At 37.5% G+C, this 16,360-nt stretch overlaps 2 protein-coding genes across 2 annotated transcripts; both read left to right on the forward strand.

The window, feature by feature from the left end:
• Window positions 1-3,016: 3,016 nt before the first annotated feature.
• LOC121903802 (zinc finger protein 426-like) lies at window positions 3,017-9,354 on the forward strand. Its single transcript, XM_042421194.1, has 4 exons — window positions 3,017-3,286; window positions 4,680-5,452; window positions 6,955-7,174; window positions 7,868-9,354. The coding sequence occupies exons 1-4, from the start codon at window positions 3,109-3,111 to the stop codon at window positions 8,881-8,883; spliced, it is 2,187 nt and encodes a 728-aa protein (XP_042277128.1). The 5' UTR covers window positions 3,017-3,108; the 3' UTR covers window positions 8,884-9,354.
• A 708-nt stretch (window positions 9,355-10,062) lies between these two features.
• Window positions 10,063-16,360, forward strand: LOC121903962 (zinc finger protein 2 homolog). Its single transcript, XM_042421413.1, has 3 exons — window positions 10,063-10,336; window positions 11,753-12,505; window positions 13,424-16,360. The coding sequence occupies exons 1-3, from the start codon at window positions 10,165-10,167 to the stop codon at window positions 14,464-14,466; spliced, it is 1,968 nt and encodes a 655-aa protein (XP_042277347.1). The 5' UTR covers window positions 10,063-10,164; the 3' UTR covers window positions 14,467-16,360.

Raw genomic sequence — 16,360 nt, forward strand, 5'->3', positions numbered from 1 at the left:
CAAGATTATAACTGGTTAATAAAAAAAATCATCTTTCACAATTTCCAGACTGAAATATCTCAACAATTTGTGGATGGACTCAGAGGAAATTTGTTACAGACATTCATGGTCATTCATGGAGAACAAATTCCAATGACTTTTGTGAACTTCTGACTTTTCTTATGGTGCAACTTTGAGGTCCACAGTTTGCTGTTTTGATTGAAATGTCTCGACAACTGTTGACTGATGACTTGCAGTGAAATTTGGTACACACATTCACCACCAAATCAAACATTTCACATATTCGAGGAAATATAGCAACATCTACTTAATGGATTGGTACAAAGTTTGGTACAGACATTCATGATTCCCAAATGATGAATCCTAATGATTTTGGTGATCCCCTGACTACTTCTAGTATCACCTTGAGGTTGACATTGTGGTTGAATGAAATGTCTTGACACTCATACAATGTATTGTCAAGAAATTTCGTAACACAGGATGTATTTTAATCACTTTGTTGACATGAGCAGGTCAAAGTTTTCTTTTGTCCAGCGCTTTGGTCTATGATAAAACACCTGAAAAACTAAAACATTCCCATCATCCTCGGCTGTAGTTTGTGTTTGGTGCTAATTAGCAAATGGTAGCACCCAAACACAACACACTAAACTACTACGATGTGTTCACATTTAACCCAAAGCACCGCTGTGCCTAAGTACAGCCTCACATAGCAGCTAGCATGGTTGTAGAGTTTTGTAATTTGTGGGGACCAATCCTTTACTTTCCCTCCATGTTGGCTTCAACACTCCTCCATGGCAGTTGCTGTGTGGTACAGTAACATTTTAAACTGTCTCAAGCTCATTACACACTCTAAATCCTTTAATAACAATAGATTTTTAGGTAGGCATGTATTTCAAAATATGAATGAAGTACATTCAAATACTTAAATGCATTTTTATTATATTCTGACAGTAAACTTTTACTGGAGTCTGTTAGTTGCTCTATCAGTTGTTCAGTCAGTCGTTTGGGGACTCAAATCAGTTGTTGTGATAAATGAGATTGTCTTTTGGACCTTAGTTTGCTGTATACATTGTATGTATTGTATCTACGTATGTTAATGTTTCAGCATACAGTAATATTTTAGACATCAGCTCCAAACCTCACTAATGTTCTTGTTTAGAGCTGAAAAGTATTTTTTCAAGCAAACATGCAAAATTCTCACATGTAAAGGTTTAGTTGTTTTGTTTGTCCTGTGTGATAGTAGAATTAATGTCTTAGGGGTTTGAACTGTTGGTCAGACAAAATAAGCTTTTTGAAGATGTCATCTTGGGCTCTGGGGGTGTATGATGAATTCTTCACTATTTTCTGACATTTCATAGAATAAATGACATTACTGATTCATCGTAGTTCTATTGTCAGTGCACTTTGATTTTTATTAAGGTCATTGATTGGGTTTCGTAAGTTTGAAGTCAAATAATTAGATTGGAACAAAAAACATTAAAATTTGCTTATATTATCTATTCTGTATGTCTTCTACCCTATAAGCATGAGTCTGGTTGTAATGACATTGCTGATAGTATATGCTCAATGCGATCTAACAGCAAATAAAAAGAGGACTGATGGTAAGAATGGGGATATACTAGAATAAAATTTAATTTGATCGTGAGATTACTTGAAATAAAACATTTGTGAAGGGTACAAGGTTTGTGAAATCTAAAGAATCACATGCTGTGGTTTAATTTTATACAATACTAATTGTGTACAGTATACATGCTGATCTTTATAGTGTGCTTTTTTTTGCTGTTGATATACTAAGAAATAATCAACATACTTTACAGTTTAATATTAACAGGAAATGATACAATATGTCAGCTGTCAAACTGCAACATAAGAAACCCACCACCAATTAAACGTTACAAATAAAAGCATAATGTTTTTCCAAATATTCAAAGTCCTCTTTCACTTAAATGTGCATTTTACTTAAATCTGAGTTTAAAGCATATACAGTATGTATGAGCATGATTGGATTGGGTGCCCATTATGTTTCATGCAGTTTACATATGTGATGTGGAAACTTGAAACCTCCAGTTCATGAACACTGAGATTAGACTTTACAGTGAAGTAGGAGACATCTTCTGAAATGTTAAGATATTCGCATATTCATATATTCTGGGTTTTTAATGAGGGAGTAGGATTAGACACCATTTTAAGGATTTAAATGTGGTAATTTTTACATTATTGCTTCAAGCAGAGTATTTTTATGTCTTCATACATGTCTGGAGGGGATCTTTAAAATAATTTGGCTGTCAATTATATAAGGGGACAAAAATGAATAATCACAGCACAAAATAATTTAAGGCGATTCAGTCACCTTTTTTTTTTGAGTTGGTGTATACAATCCTGTATGTGGTTGTTGCACAGCTATATTTTACAGCAGCCACTTAACCTCTAGAAGATGGCAGCAGTAAAACATTTGAAGCGAAACATGATGTTGAGAATGAAGTGGTCATAGTTTGTTTTTACGTAGGAGTGATTTTGCCACATGTGGTAAATGTGGGTAGAATGATTGTGAAGGAGACTGTGATAAAGATCCAGTGCCTTCTTTGCAAAGGGAATCATGCCGCATGGGAGGTTAACTGTCCAAGGAGAGTAAGGGAGGCAGAAATAATCAGGGTTAGCACTAGGAAGAGACTCAAGTATGAGGAAGTAGGTAATAAATGTAATGATGTGAAACAAGAAGCTAAGAGTACAAATCAGGTGACGTTTTGGGCCTTTTTGGTGATGGTTATTAATTGTTATGCTGCATTAGAAAGAAAATCTGAGAAATTTGACACAATTGTAGATGCAGCGTGTTGATTTCTGGATGATGTGGAAGATTTTAGTTTCTCTCAAACACCTGAAAAATAGAGAATTTATAGCAGAGTGCGAAATCATTATTTCATTTAGTCAATGGAGAGTTCAGTTTAAATCCAGTAGATGGCGGTAATGCGATATATTGGATGCCAACCGCCACTAAAAAAACAAAAGAAGAAGAAGTCCGGCGGAAGTAATTTACACTGAAGTGCGGGGCGGAGACCTGTGTTGTTTGACAATCAGTCGCTCTCTATCACATATTTCCTGTCGTACAACATGGAAACGTCTTCTGTTTATCGTGTGAGAAACTTCGTCAACGAGCGACTAACCGCTGCTGCTGAAGAAATATTCCGAGTGTTTGAAAAAGCTTTATCAGAGTACGAGGAAGAGATCGTCCGTCAACGCAGATTGCTGGATATGGTCCTGCAGCCCGTCATAAAACTACAAAAGACCGGTGTGTAAACAGTGTTTTAAAGCTAGCTAATTTATCAAATGTTGACTCAAGTACAGGAAAACGTTACAGCCAACCGTTAACGTAATAGCATTATTTGACAAAGTAAGTAAACATCCATCTTACTAACAAGCTAAGTTAAAGGACGGGTTCACAGTTTTCACAAGTCCGTCTAATTCTGGTTCCCAAATGAACACTGAAACAGGTTTTTCTTGTCATAATTTTTCCACCTGTTCATACTGACCATTAGAAGATTCCTTCATAATGCATTGTGAGTGATGGGGGCCAAAATCCACAAGCCTCCTTCTGTGCAAAAATTTATTTAAAAGTTTATCTGAAGCTAATATGAAAAGTGAGTCAAATTAAGTGGATGTCTTTCAACGTCACAGTCTCTTTAGTGCCAGAGTCCCTCTTTTTGTTACTATACTTTGATATACTTGCTATGATGACTTACTCGCTTGATGCTAAAAAGACTGTAAATGTGACAGATATCCACTTGATATGACTAACTCAGGCTGATGAAGCCTCATATAAGCTTCAGATCAACTTTTAAAAGTATTTTTGTGAATATTGGCCCCCATCTTTTGAAACTGAAAGTGCATTTGAAGGGGATCTTTCAACAGCCATCATGTACAGGAGGAATGATTACAGTGAGGAAAACCTTGTACAGTGTTTATATGGACACCTGACTTGTTTTAAGACCGACTTGAAAAATTATGAACCTTTAATTTAATTAGAAATTTCAAATCCACTCTAAATCACATGAATATTTAGTATTGTAAAGCACCTGTACATATAGTCTTTGAATATAACTAACCAATGCCAACCCTCAACAATGTAATCAGGTAAACTAATGTAACTAACTTGATCTGTTGTAACAGTTTCTTTCTTTATACACATAAACTTAAACAAGAGAAAACTCTCCAAAGATGAGGAGTGACTGGTTGGTTTAGCACATTCAATACCACTCTCAATAAAGTCACTTCCCTCAGATTTTGTATGGGAAGAATTGTGGATTGTCTCCCATTCAGTGGATGAGACTGTTCTTAAAAGGGGCTAGATAAAGGTCAGACTTGCAAGGTATTAAAAAAAAAAAAAAAAGACTCAATTGATGGGCTTCAAATTCGGCAAGTCAGATCCATTATAGATGCCTGATCTCTATCGTGTAGGTCTCTGAGGCTGTTAATCTTTCTGTCTAGTAATTTAGCAGCAAACAAGTTGTATTTCGGATGCCACGATGGTCTGTTCTCTTTTTTTTGGCTCAATACTGGACAATATGTTGAGTCATATTCTTGATGGATGCCATTGTTGTGAATCTTCTGTGGGCCTGGTCTAAAGTTTTGGACATGCAGAGATCCTCACACTGAACAGTACTTCCTTTTGTCCTTCCCTTCAGATCCCCCACAACCATCAATATGTAAAGAAGGGGTTCCTCTCAACCAGGAGAGGAGTACCACTCTGGACAAAGAAGACCTAGAGCTTCCACAGATCAAAGAGGAACAAGAGGAACTCTGCCCCAGTCAGGAGGAGGAGACGTTTTCACTGCAGCAGCACACTGAAGCCTTGAAGTTGAGTCCTACTTATGAGGGAAGTGACAACAATGAAGATCAGACTCTGCTTTTTGTACTTGCCCAAACTCAGAGTGCAGTAGAGAAAGAACCTCAGTCCAACAGTTCAGGTGAACAGATGACACCTGAACCTGACATAAAACACTCTGTAGTCACAGAACCAAACAGTGATCCTGACCAGCATATTAAAGCAGACAAGAAGTTTTACCCGTGCGCTATTTGTGGAATAAATTTCAAAATGAATACAGACTTGGAACTGCACATGAGAACTCACAAAGGCAAGAAGCCTTACAGATGCAAGTTTTGCAATAAGGAGTTTGCTTTCAGCTCATCCGTGTCGAGGCATCTGCGGGTGCATACGGGGGAGAAGCCTTATGAATGTCTTTTGTGCGGGAAAAGATTTAACGTCAGCACAACCTTGAAAGTCCATTACAGAATTCATACGGGCGAAAGGCCTTATAAATGCAAGACTTGTGAAAGGGGTTTCACCACCTGCTCCAACCTGAAGAAGCATGTGGCTCTACATAATAGAGTTGCAAAGAGCAGACCTGTTAAAAGCTGTCACTGTATAACAGATGTTACGGAAAACCACAATGAAATGGTGTAGGCTGTTTAGTTTTTATTTATTTTCAAAACTGAATGTTGTTGCAAGACATAATTGAGGAGTGTCATCTGATATAATTGGCTATCAATAAAATTCTCATATTGTAAAATCTACACAGCTTGTTTCCTTGGTCTGTTAGTATTTAGAGATGAATAAAACACTAGTTGTCCTTAATGGGTCAAATGTCAATGTGTATGTATTTTAAAGTTTATCTGATGTTTATCTGAGGCGTCAGCAGTCTGAGTTAGTCACAACAAGTGGATATCTGCCACATTTAGTCTTTTCAACATCAAATTCCCTCTTTGTGTTTCCTCAGACAGCGTTTCCCTGTTGAGCTGTGGTGGAAGTATTGAAACAAAAAGAGGGACTTTTGCACTGTAACACTGAAAGATCTACTTGATTTGACTCATTTGGATGACTGAAGCTTCATATTAGCTTCAGATAAACTTTTAAATACATTTTTGCACAAAAGGAAGACTGTGGATATTATTCCCCGTCACTTACACTGTAAGTGCATTATGAAGGGATCTTCTAATGGCCAGTATGAACAGGAGGAATTATTACAGCAAGAAAAACCTATTTCAGTGTTTATTTGGGCTCCTGACTATTGTTTTAAGACAGACTTATAAAAATTGTGAACCTATCCTTTAAGTATATTATTTTCAACTACATCTAATAGTGCAATAGAAATGTCTTGTTCCAGTGTTTGAGGTGTAATCATGACAATTTTTAAGAAAGTTTGCATATTATTGGATATTGTTTGAAGCCTTATATTAAAACTAGGGCTAAAACCACCAGTCAATTAATTGGTTAGTCCATTGAGAGAAAATCAGTCAGCAACTGTTTTGACTTTTCAGGCAAAAATGCTGAACATTAGCTGGTACCAGCTTTTCCAATATGAGGATTTGTTGCTTGTTGTCTGTGTGTATGTATTTGTAAATTTGAGGGTTTTAGCAACGTACAGGGAGTTCATATTTATATTCTACAATTAAACAAAACTTGCAAATCAGGGTTATTTGATAAGAGGGTTCTGTTTTTTTAAAACTGCAATTTGTTTAAATTTGACTAAGTTTATGTCAACAAAATAGTTGATAAATAGGGGCATTGTGGAGAAGCCTTTGAAACACCAGTTACTGTCATGTTGGGGAACAAAATGTATAGAAGTGTAATTAAATAATTAACTGAATAAGTAAAAAACGACAATCCAATTAGACACATTTTTGCTTTTAACTCATGACCTCATTATTGCTTAAGTCTGCTTTTTGAGAGATAGTTGATATTTAACACTAAATAGCTTTCAATGACTGATAAAGTATATTACCTTTTTGAGTTAAACATTGATTTGTTGTTTGTTGCAGAGAGCGGGTCCCCTTTAAATAACTGGTGTAACATCTTATTGAGTCCGGCGGAAGTAAGAGTTCAATTACATGTGAGCGCAATCCAGCTGTTTTAGCTGGCTCAGGTGGTTTGTTTAGCTCATAAAAATGTCCTAGCGTTAGCGGGGCCTCCTGAATAGTATGTTATTATGTCAAACTAATTCCCTCGAAATGGCTTCAGTCCAGTGTTTTAGAGAGTTTCTCAACGAGCGACTAACAGCTGCTGCTGAAGAAATATTGGGGGTGTTTGAAAAAACTGTCGTTGTTTACGAGGAGGAGATCCATCGCCAGCGCAAACTGCTGGATATCGTTTTAAAGCCTGAGATAAAACTACACAAGAAAGGTTGGTAAAGTAATTATGTTCTGTTCCAGTTGATTAGCATCAATGTATACTCTTAGTTGTTTCAAACGGTACTTGTAATAATTTGCATACGTTTTCAGTATTGCTATTGCATTAATTTTGACTGTTGTGTTGTATTTATTTTTGTGTTCCTCAGTTCATATGATGATGAGGATTGCTAAGATGAAAAGTAACTGTACTTCTGCTAAAGTACAGAACTTGTACAATTTTTATGTCGTACTGTCCTTGAGTATTTTCATTTTATGCAACTTTATCCTTCTGCGTAGCTACAGTTCAGAGGGAAGTATTGTTCATTTCATTCCACTACATTTATTTAAGAGCACAGTTAATAGTTGTTTTGTAGATTCAAAATTTTCACGATCACATCAAATATGATACATATTATAAATGTAACCTCCCTGGTTACATACAAAATAATTAAAATTAGCTTTACCCCAAACAGAATCCAATAATAATAATTAACCATAAATTAGTCATTCTGTACCTTTTAGCACCTTTCTTTTGATTCTTAAGGTATACTTTGCTGAGAACACTATTTAAAAAAACTTATAACAGATATTACTACTTTTACTTAAGTGTTAGAGTATTTTTTTTCCTCTATTGGAGGATTCATAGCTTTACATATGTGCTGCTTTAACCTAACCACTAGAGTGCTTCCTCTGTTCATTCCTTCAGAGATCTCACAGTCATCTGTCTTTTATGAGGAGGTTCTTGCTGACCAGCAGCTCTGTAACCAGGAGAGGAACTTCAGTCTGGACCAAGAGGACCCAGAGCCTCCACAGATTAAAGAGGAACAGGAGGAACTCTGCACCAGTCTGGAGGGAGAACAGCTGGTACTGAAACTGGGGACTGATACATTAAGGCCTACTTGTGAGAGAAATGACCACACTGAAGATCAGACTCTGCTTTTGGATCTCGACCAAACTCAAACTGCAGCAGAGACTCTGACCAATGTCTCTGTTATAGTAATAAAATCTGAATCTGACAGAGAGGATTTAGGTGTATCAGAACCAAACGGCGACTGCCATAAAAGCCAAGATGAAAGAGGCAACCATGAGAATGCAAATACTGACATGAAACCAGAAAACAAATTCTTCAAATGTCTCTTTTGCACTGAAGAGTTTCATGATTTCTTGAAGTTAAAGGTTCACTTAAGGACCCACACTGGTGAAAAGCGTTTTAAATGTGACACTTGTGGGAAAGGATTCACTCAGAAGGCTCTGCTTAGGAACCACATAATAACTCACACAGGGGCAAAGCCCTTTATGTGCAGAGTTTGTGGAAAGGAGTTCAACTGTCAGTCAAACCGCGTCACTCATATGAAAACTCACACTGGCGAGAAGCCGCACACCTGCTCCACCTGCGGGAAAAGTTTCTGTCGTGGCGCAGACCTGAGGAGACACAACCGAACTCACACAGGCGAGAAGCCGTACAGTTGTGTCTACTGCGGGAAGGAGTTTTCTTACCACTCATCTCTCACGAATCACATCCGAGTGCATACGGGGGAGAAGCCTTATAAATGTATTTGGTGTGGGAAAAGATTTGCTGTCAGCACAACATTGAAAATACACACCAGAGTCCATACAGGGGAAAAGCCGTATAAATGTAACACTTGTGGGAAGACTTTTGCTCATAACACAGGACTGACGTTACACAACAAGATCCATGCAAGAGAAAAACAACAGAGTTGAGGAAAGGTTCAACAGGTTTAGCTCACACAAAGAAAGATTTGACTATTGGGATTGAAATGTAACCTGTGCCTTGTTGTAAGGGTCACATACAGATAACCCACAAGTTCATTTCAGGCCACTAGATCTACTGTAGATGTACTGATGATCTGCTTCTTTACCATCTAGCTTTACAAGAAAGGTGTCACTATATCTGCAAGATCTCTACATGGACAGAAATACTAAGTTCAAATCCAGGTGATAAATTATAAAAATATCCCTCCCAGGGCTGAAACTATTAATCCAGTAATTGTTTTAAGTCATTTATCAAGGAAAATGCCAGACATACACTGGTCCCAGATTTTCAAACGTGAGGATTTGCTGCTTAATTTTTTCTCTACCTTACTTTTCCTTTACAGTTGCAACAATTAGTTGATTTATCAATTAGTTGATTGTCAAAAAATTAATCAGCAACCATTGTGATGATAGTTTCTTTCAGTCATTTTTCAAGCAAAAATGCCAAATAAATTCTGGTTTCAGCTGTTGTTGCTTTTTTTAATCTCATATGACAGTAAATTGAATATCTTTAGATTTTGGACCGTTGCTTGGACAAAACAAGCAATCTGAATACATCACAAAGGTGTAACCTATTTTCCTTATAAAATGAATATATTGAGTATTGTATTGCTGGTCAGACGAAACAATTGAGCTGAGGAGTAGATTTAAGCCTATGTCTTGATCCCCCCACAAATCTTGTGCTTATGGAGAATGTCTGGGATGTTTCAAGGTATAAAATGGCCAAAATGTTGATTTTATCAAATATTGTTTGTCTGAGCCTGAAGTTTGCACACTCCTGACCACACTTCTGTTTATTATCTGTGTGGTTTGGGGGTCTAAATAAAATAATGAATGAAATTACTCATCCTCTGGGTCATCGTTTCCTAATTTATCTCTGCCTTTTCGTATGCAAAGAGCTTTTGAGATTTACCTTGTATTTTCCATCGTTTATCTACAGTAAAGTAATAACACACCTTCAGCATGAGCAACACAACACTAAGTATATAAAATACATTCTAGCATTTCTATAGATTCGGTATTTATTAAACATGTATCTATACAGTCTTTGATTTGGTATTCTTTCAAATACAGTTTGGTATGAATATTCATGAGCTTCATGTACCGAAGAAGAAGATTAGACCGGAAGTCACTGTGTTGTTGCTATGGAGCTGGTAGACCCTACGAACGATAAGCAAAAAACAGCAAAGTTAGCTTAGTTCGAGTGATTTATTATTTCAAACAGTAGAAATGTCTGCAGTGGAGCGTTTGAGACATTTAATCAACGAGCGACTAACCGCTGCTGCTGAAGAAATATTAGGAGTCTTTGCACAAACTGTTTCAGTGTATGAGGAGGAGCTCAACCGTCAGCGCAGACTGCTGGATGTCGTCTTGCAGCCGCAGATAAAGCTGCACAGGACAGGTGTGAACAATCTCAATGTTCATCGCAAGACTAATAATGAATACTGTTTCCAACAGTTACATATTAACTAGCAGTCTGATAAGGATTCATTTAGACCGACGTTATATTGGCAGACACGAGGTTGGGTTTAGAAGGGTAAATTACTCCTAAATTACATGTAATTTACGCCCCCCGAGGTGTTTTCTCTTATTTTGACGGATCAGACCTCTTGGGACTGCATGCGCTTGTACAGATTGCTCTATTGACTCTTCTCTAATCCTCTTGTTGGTTTTGTTGCACCTGTTTGGGTGTGACAAGATACATCTTTCATTCTTCTTATCTAGTTGCTTATATGGTGGTATCTGTAGAAGAACAGTAGTTCAGTACAGTAGCCTTGTTCCAGACCACCCACATCACAGATTTACTGTTTCTTCGCGTGTGTGTCTGTGTGTGAGTGAGAGAGAGAGTGAATCAAATATAATCATGAAGTGAGAAAAAATGCATTTGAGTCTGATTATCAGGTCTGACAAAGGCGTGGCCAACATTAAATGTTATGGCTTTGTAACTCTCACTGGTACTGTATTCTGATCATATGCAATTCAGTTAATTTCAATAACTGCACAGCTTAGCTATTGGAATTAGTTTTTTTATGCAGTGTGAAACATCATAATGATAATTTTATTTATAGAGCACTTTTAAAGCAATAAGCACAAATTGCTTTCCAAAGTCAGGAAATTCTCAAAACATAAGCAGCATCAAGGATAACTGCAAGAGGTAGAAAAAAAATATTTGTAGTATATAGTACATATTGTATATATAGTAAGTATTGTATATCATGATAAAAACAATACATACACACGTAAAAGAAAGAACTCTCAATGAAGGAAATAAAACAAACAGCTCATGACTAGAGAAGTGTGGTCTATCAGTTAAGAAAAGCCTCCTGTAAAAGTGAGTTTTAAGATGAGATTTAAAGGCAGCGACAGTGTCAGCTGGTTGCATTAACGTCATTGTATGAACACAAGCACACAACAACATATCACAAATACACAGTACAACAGTTACAATAGTGTAAACTGATAACTGATGCTGCATCTTTTTTTGTTTTGTTCTTTACAAAATTCAGTTGTCCAAATTCATGTTTCTTAACAAAGTGTGTTATTAAAGGTTTTGTTTTATAAAATTTTTATAGTTTTGTTCATTGTTATACGTAACAGTGGGACACAGTTCATGGTGCTGGACATTGATTTGATTACTTTAATTGTAACATTGCATATATTTACCATATTGATTATTGATATATCAATATTTGAAAAAGTATCTTATTAATATTTTTATATTGATGATATTGATATTTATTCATATTACAGAGTCCTACAAGCACATACCTTTCTCCTACCACCACATTAACGGTGCTTCCTTTGTCCTCCCCTCCAGAGCTCCTACAGCAACATGTCTGTAAGGAGGAGGGGGTTCTCGCTGACCAGCAGCTCTGTAACCAGGAGAGGACCTCCAGTCTGGACCAAGAGGACCCAGAACCTCCACAGATTAAAGAGGAACAGGAGGAGGAGCTCTGCACCAGTCTGGAGGGAGAACAGCTGGTACTGAAGCAGGAGACTGATTTCTTAAAGTCAAGTCCTAATTACTTAAGTGATCACAGTGACTGGACTCTAGTTTTGAGTTGTGATCAAAGTGAAGCAGAGAAAGAGCCTCCAGACAACATTTCAACTAAAAGGATAAGATCTGAATCTGACAGAGAGAGCTGTAGAGTATCTGAACCAACCACTGACCATCAGCTCATCTTTCACACCTCTTATGGGGAAAATAACCAAGATCATGAAAGTTACACCCATGGAAATGCAACAAAGCCAAAGAAAAAATGTGAGGGCACCTCAACATCAACTAGAAGCGTTAAACCAAATATAATTAAGCAGCAGAATGACAAACCTTTCAAGTGCAACAGCTGCAGTAAAGACTTTTATTTGTATACACAACTAGAAGTTCACCTGAGGACCCACACTGCTGAGAAGCCTTTCAGTTGCACAGTCTGTGGAAAGAGATTCAGCCTGAAACGTTACCTCACGCAACACATGATAACCCACTCAGCTGAGAAGCCGTACGCTTGCAGCAGATGTCGGAAGAGTTTCCGGCGTTCACAGCATCTGCAAATTCACATGACACGTCACACAGGTGAGAAGACTTACAGCTGTGTTTACTGTGAGGAGGTGTTTTTTTCTTTTTACAAGCTCAGCATACAGATAATCCTTATAACTGCAGCATTTGGTGAGAGCTTTTACTGTGAGACGAGAGACTTTCCAGTGCAGCCTCAAAGGAAAAGAGTTCAAGTGGCTCAATCCTGAAGAAACACATGAAGTTAAGGAGTGAAATGATTAGTTGCTCAAAAGACAACCAGTTCTCAGGTTCCAGCTTTTTAAATGTAAAGATTTACTCCTTTTATCTGTTTTATATTATTGTAAACTGAACATACTGGAGTCGTGAACTATTCAGAGAAAACAAAACATTTTAAGATGTCACCTTGGACTTTTTCCTTGATTTTTTTTTGTTGTTGACATTTTATAGATCAGTGATTTATCAATTAATTAAGGAAATAATTTGCACATTAATCAACAATCAAAATAATCCTTAGTTGCAGCCCTGGTCATTTTTAGCATTATTAGTGAATTTACCACAAATTCTCATTCTATGTGGCTGTAGATGATCACATGTTCTCATAATTAAAATGTTTTGTTAGTAGCAGTCATACAGTTCACATTTATCATACAAAACCTATGTTTAACACGTTCAATGTGATATATTGAACTACCCAGTAGTTATGATAAGCTCCACCTTGAATAGCTGCAAAATTAAATTGCTGATTACATATTAATTTAATTTATAATATTTATAACCTGATAATAGGATAATTAGGGTATAGTTTTCCAATACTACTTCTGGACTTTTATTGATCTGAGATTTTAAACATAGGATTTTTGTTTTGTGGTATGGCTGTTTTACTTAAGAAAGGGTCTGAGTACTTCATCATAGTTTTACATATGTGTTTGTAAACCACTAACACATAACTAACACTTGTACTGTGCTTTCTCTCAGAGATCTCACAGTCATCTGTCTGTAATGAGGAGCTTCTCCCAGACCAGCAGCTCTGTAACCAGGAAAGGAACTCCAGTCTGGACCAAGAAGACCCAGAGCCTCTACAGATTAAAGGGGAACAGGAGGAACTCTGCACCAGTCAGGAGGGAGAACAGCTTGTACTGAAGCAAGAGGATGATACATTAAGGCCTTCTTGTGAGAGAAATGACTATACTGAAGATCAGACTTTGCTTCTGAATCTTGACAAAACTCAAAGTACAGAGGAGAAAGAGACTCTGACCAACATCTCAGTTATAGTAATGAAATCTGAATCTGACAGAGAGGACTCATCAGAACCAAACAGTGACCGCCATCTTTGTCCCAACTCTGACACAGCTAAGAACCAAGACCACGAAAGAGGCAACCATGAGAATGCAAATACTGATACAATACCAGAGAACAAACTCTTCAAATGTCTCTTTTGCACTGAAGAGTTCCATGATTTCTTGAAGTTAAAGATTCACTTAAGGACTCACACTGGTGAAAAGCGTTTCAAATGCGACACTTGTGGGAAAGGATTCACTCAGAAGGCTCTGCTTAGGAACCACATAATAACTCACACAGGGGCAAGGCCCTTTATGTGCAAAGTTTGTGGAAAGGAGTTCAATTGTCAGTCAAACCGCATCAATCATATGAAAACTCACTCTGATGAAAAGCCGCACACCTGCTCCACCTGCGGGAAAAGCTTCAGCCGCCCCGCAGACCTGAGGAGGCACAACCGAACTCACACAGGCGAGAAGCCGTACAGTTGTGTCCATTGCGGGAAGGAGTTTTCTTACCACTCGTCTCTCACGAATCATGTCCGAGTGCACACGGGGGAGAAGCCTTATAAATGTATTTGGTGTGGGAAAAGATTTGCTATCAGCAAAACGTTGAAAATACACACCAGAGTCCATACAGGGGAAAAGCCGTATAAATGCAACACTTGTGGGAAGACTTTTGCTCATAACACAGGACTGACGTTACACAATAGGATACATGCAAGGGAAAAACAACAAAGTTGAAATTTCCTTTCAGACTACAGTAAGAGTTGGGAACGATCCGATCCGATATCGGTATCGGGTGCCAATACTAACATAATTCAATCAGCGGATATTGGATTGATGTTACTGATCCATGTACCAATCCAGATCGCATAGTCTGATGTTTTGGCTGGCCGGGAGAGAAGCAGAGCTCATGGACACTGTGACAGAGCACTGTAGAAAAGACTTGGTGTGGAAGGAACACAACCTAAGAATGAAGGGAAGTCGCCAGCCCACGGCCTGGTCGTCAATTTAGGAGAGCGTAAAAACCGGGAGAAGAGCTGACACCCCGCAAGAGCTCAGAGGAGATGAGCTCAGCACACACGCCACACTGCACTCGCAGGCTGCTGCAGGATAGAGGGACACGCTTTGTGGGAAAGTGGAGGGATGATTGTGCACTTCACCTCTCCTCCAGTTAAATCCCGCTTTCATTGTTGCTTTTGAACTATTGAACGTGAGGAGGTGGCACGGGTCCATAAAGTAACTCCAAAGGCACCAGAGAAATTGAGAGAAGCTATATACTGAATAGGAAAAAGCCTTTTTTTGTGTTTGTTATTTCCTTCTGCTTTTTGTTTGATACATTTTATTTATTTGCATGGATATTTGGTTTGTTTTGGTTGCAGTGTATTTAGTTAACAAATTACTGGCTCACCCCTTTTAGCTAATATAGCTGGACTATTCTACCTTACACCATCTGACCTTTTGAAGCAGTAGAGGACTGAGACAGATAAGTCTGTTGATTGTTTTCACCCTCTGTATTCGCCAGTTGGAGACGGTGCGAGGCCGCCAGGGACTGGAGACCACCCGCATGCTGCCCTCAGATGGATTGGACACTAGACTATTTTTATTTACTTTAGTGATGTTTTATTAATTCTTAGAGACCTAGACTTTTAACCTGTGTTTTAAATCTGTCCTTAGCTTGTGTTTTAGCTTATAATAAATTCATTTGTTTTTAACCTCAATTTCTGCCTGAATGCTGTTTTGGGTCAGCACAACTCTCCAGTACAAATTACTGGATTTTTCTTTAAAGTAACACTCCACATGCATAGCAAATTTTGCTTTGGTATGCATTTAAATTTAATGCATTTTTGTATATGTTTTGCTCTTTTAATAGGTGCTGTGTGGTTTACTACAACCTCATATAACCTTACACATAATACCAACAACAACAATAATAATGATAATAATAATATTCAAGAAAAAAGAGCTCTGGTATCGGTATCAGCATATATTGAAATTCAGGTATTGAAATCAGAATTGATCAGAAATCAGTAAATGAACTGAAAAAAAGTGAATTGGTGCATCTCTAACTACAGGGAGAGCTTGAAGTGTACACACTCCACCTGATACACTGTTAATATCTGTTAATCCGTATGGTCTTGAGGTCTAATTTAAATCAAATTAATTAGCTTTTTTATCTTTGCGTTTAAGTTTTGCTTACTTCAAAATGCCTGTTCTTATTGAATGAGCTTTTGGGATATACTTAGTATTTTTCATCTTATTGAATACCACATTTATTTACAATACAAGCCTGATGATAATAGCATATTTTCAAGCATGAGCCACACAACAATAAGTACATAGAATTATAGCCAGTGTTTAATTTGGTCAAAAATTCCCTTTCATTGCCTATGGACACTCGATCTTAAACATTTACCAACAAGAACCTTTAAAAAAAACTTTAAAAACTGTAAGCTGTTTGCTATAGAGGCCCCGAGAGGCAAGTGAAAAAAAAAACTCTGGTGATCCATTTTCAAAGTCTGATCTAAATTGTTTTCTCCCCCTTGTTTTGCCAGAGTTCTTTTTTGTTCATCTGTGAAACGGATGGGAAAAAAAGTTTTGCCAGGTGATTTTTTTTTTTGTCAGGATCATTTTT

The sequence above is a fragment of the Thunnus maccoyii genome, chromosome 9 (genome assembly GCF_910596095.1).
Source record: "Thunnus maccoyii chromosome 9, fThuMac1.1, whole genome shotgun sequence".
Taxonomy (NCBI): Eukaryota; Metazoa; Chordata; class Actinopteri; order Scombriformes; family Scombridae; genus Thunnus; species Thunnus maccoyii.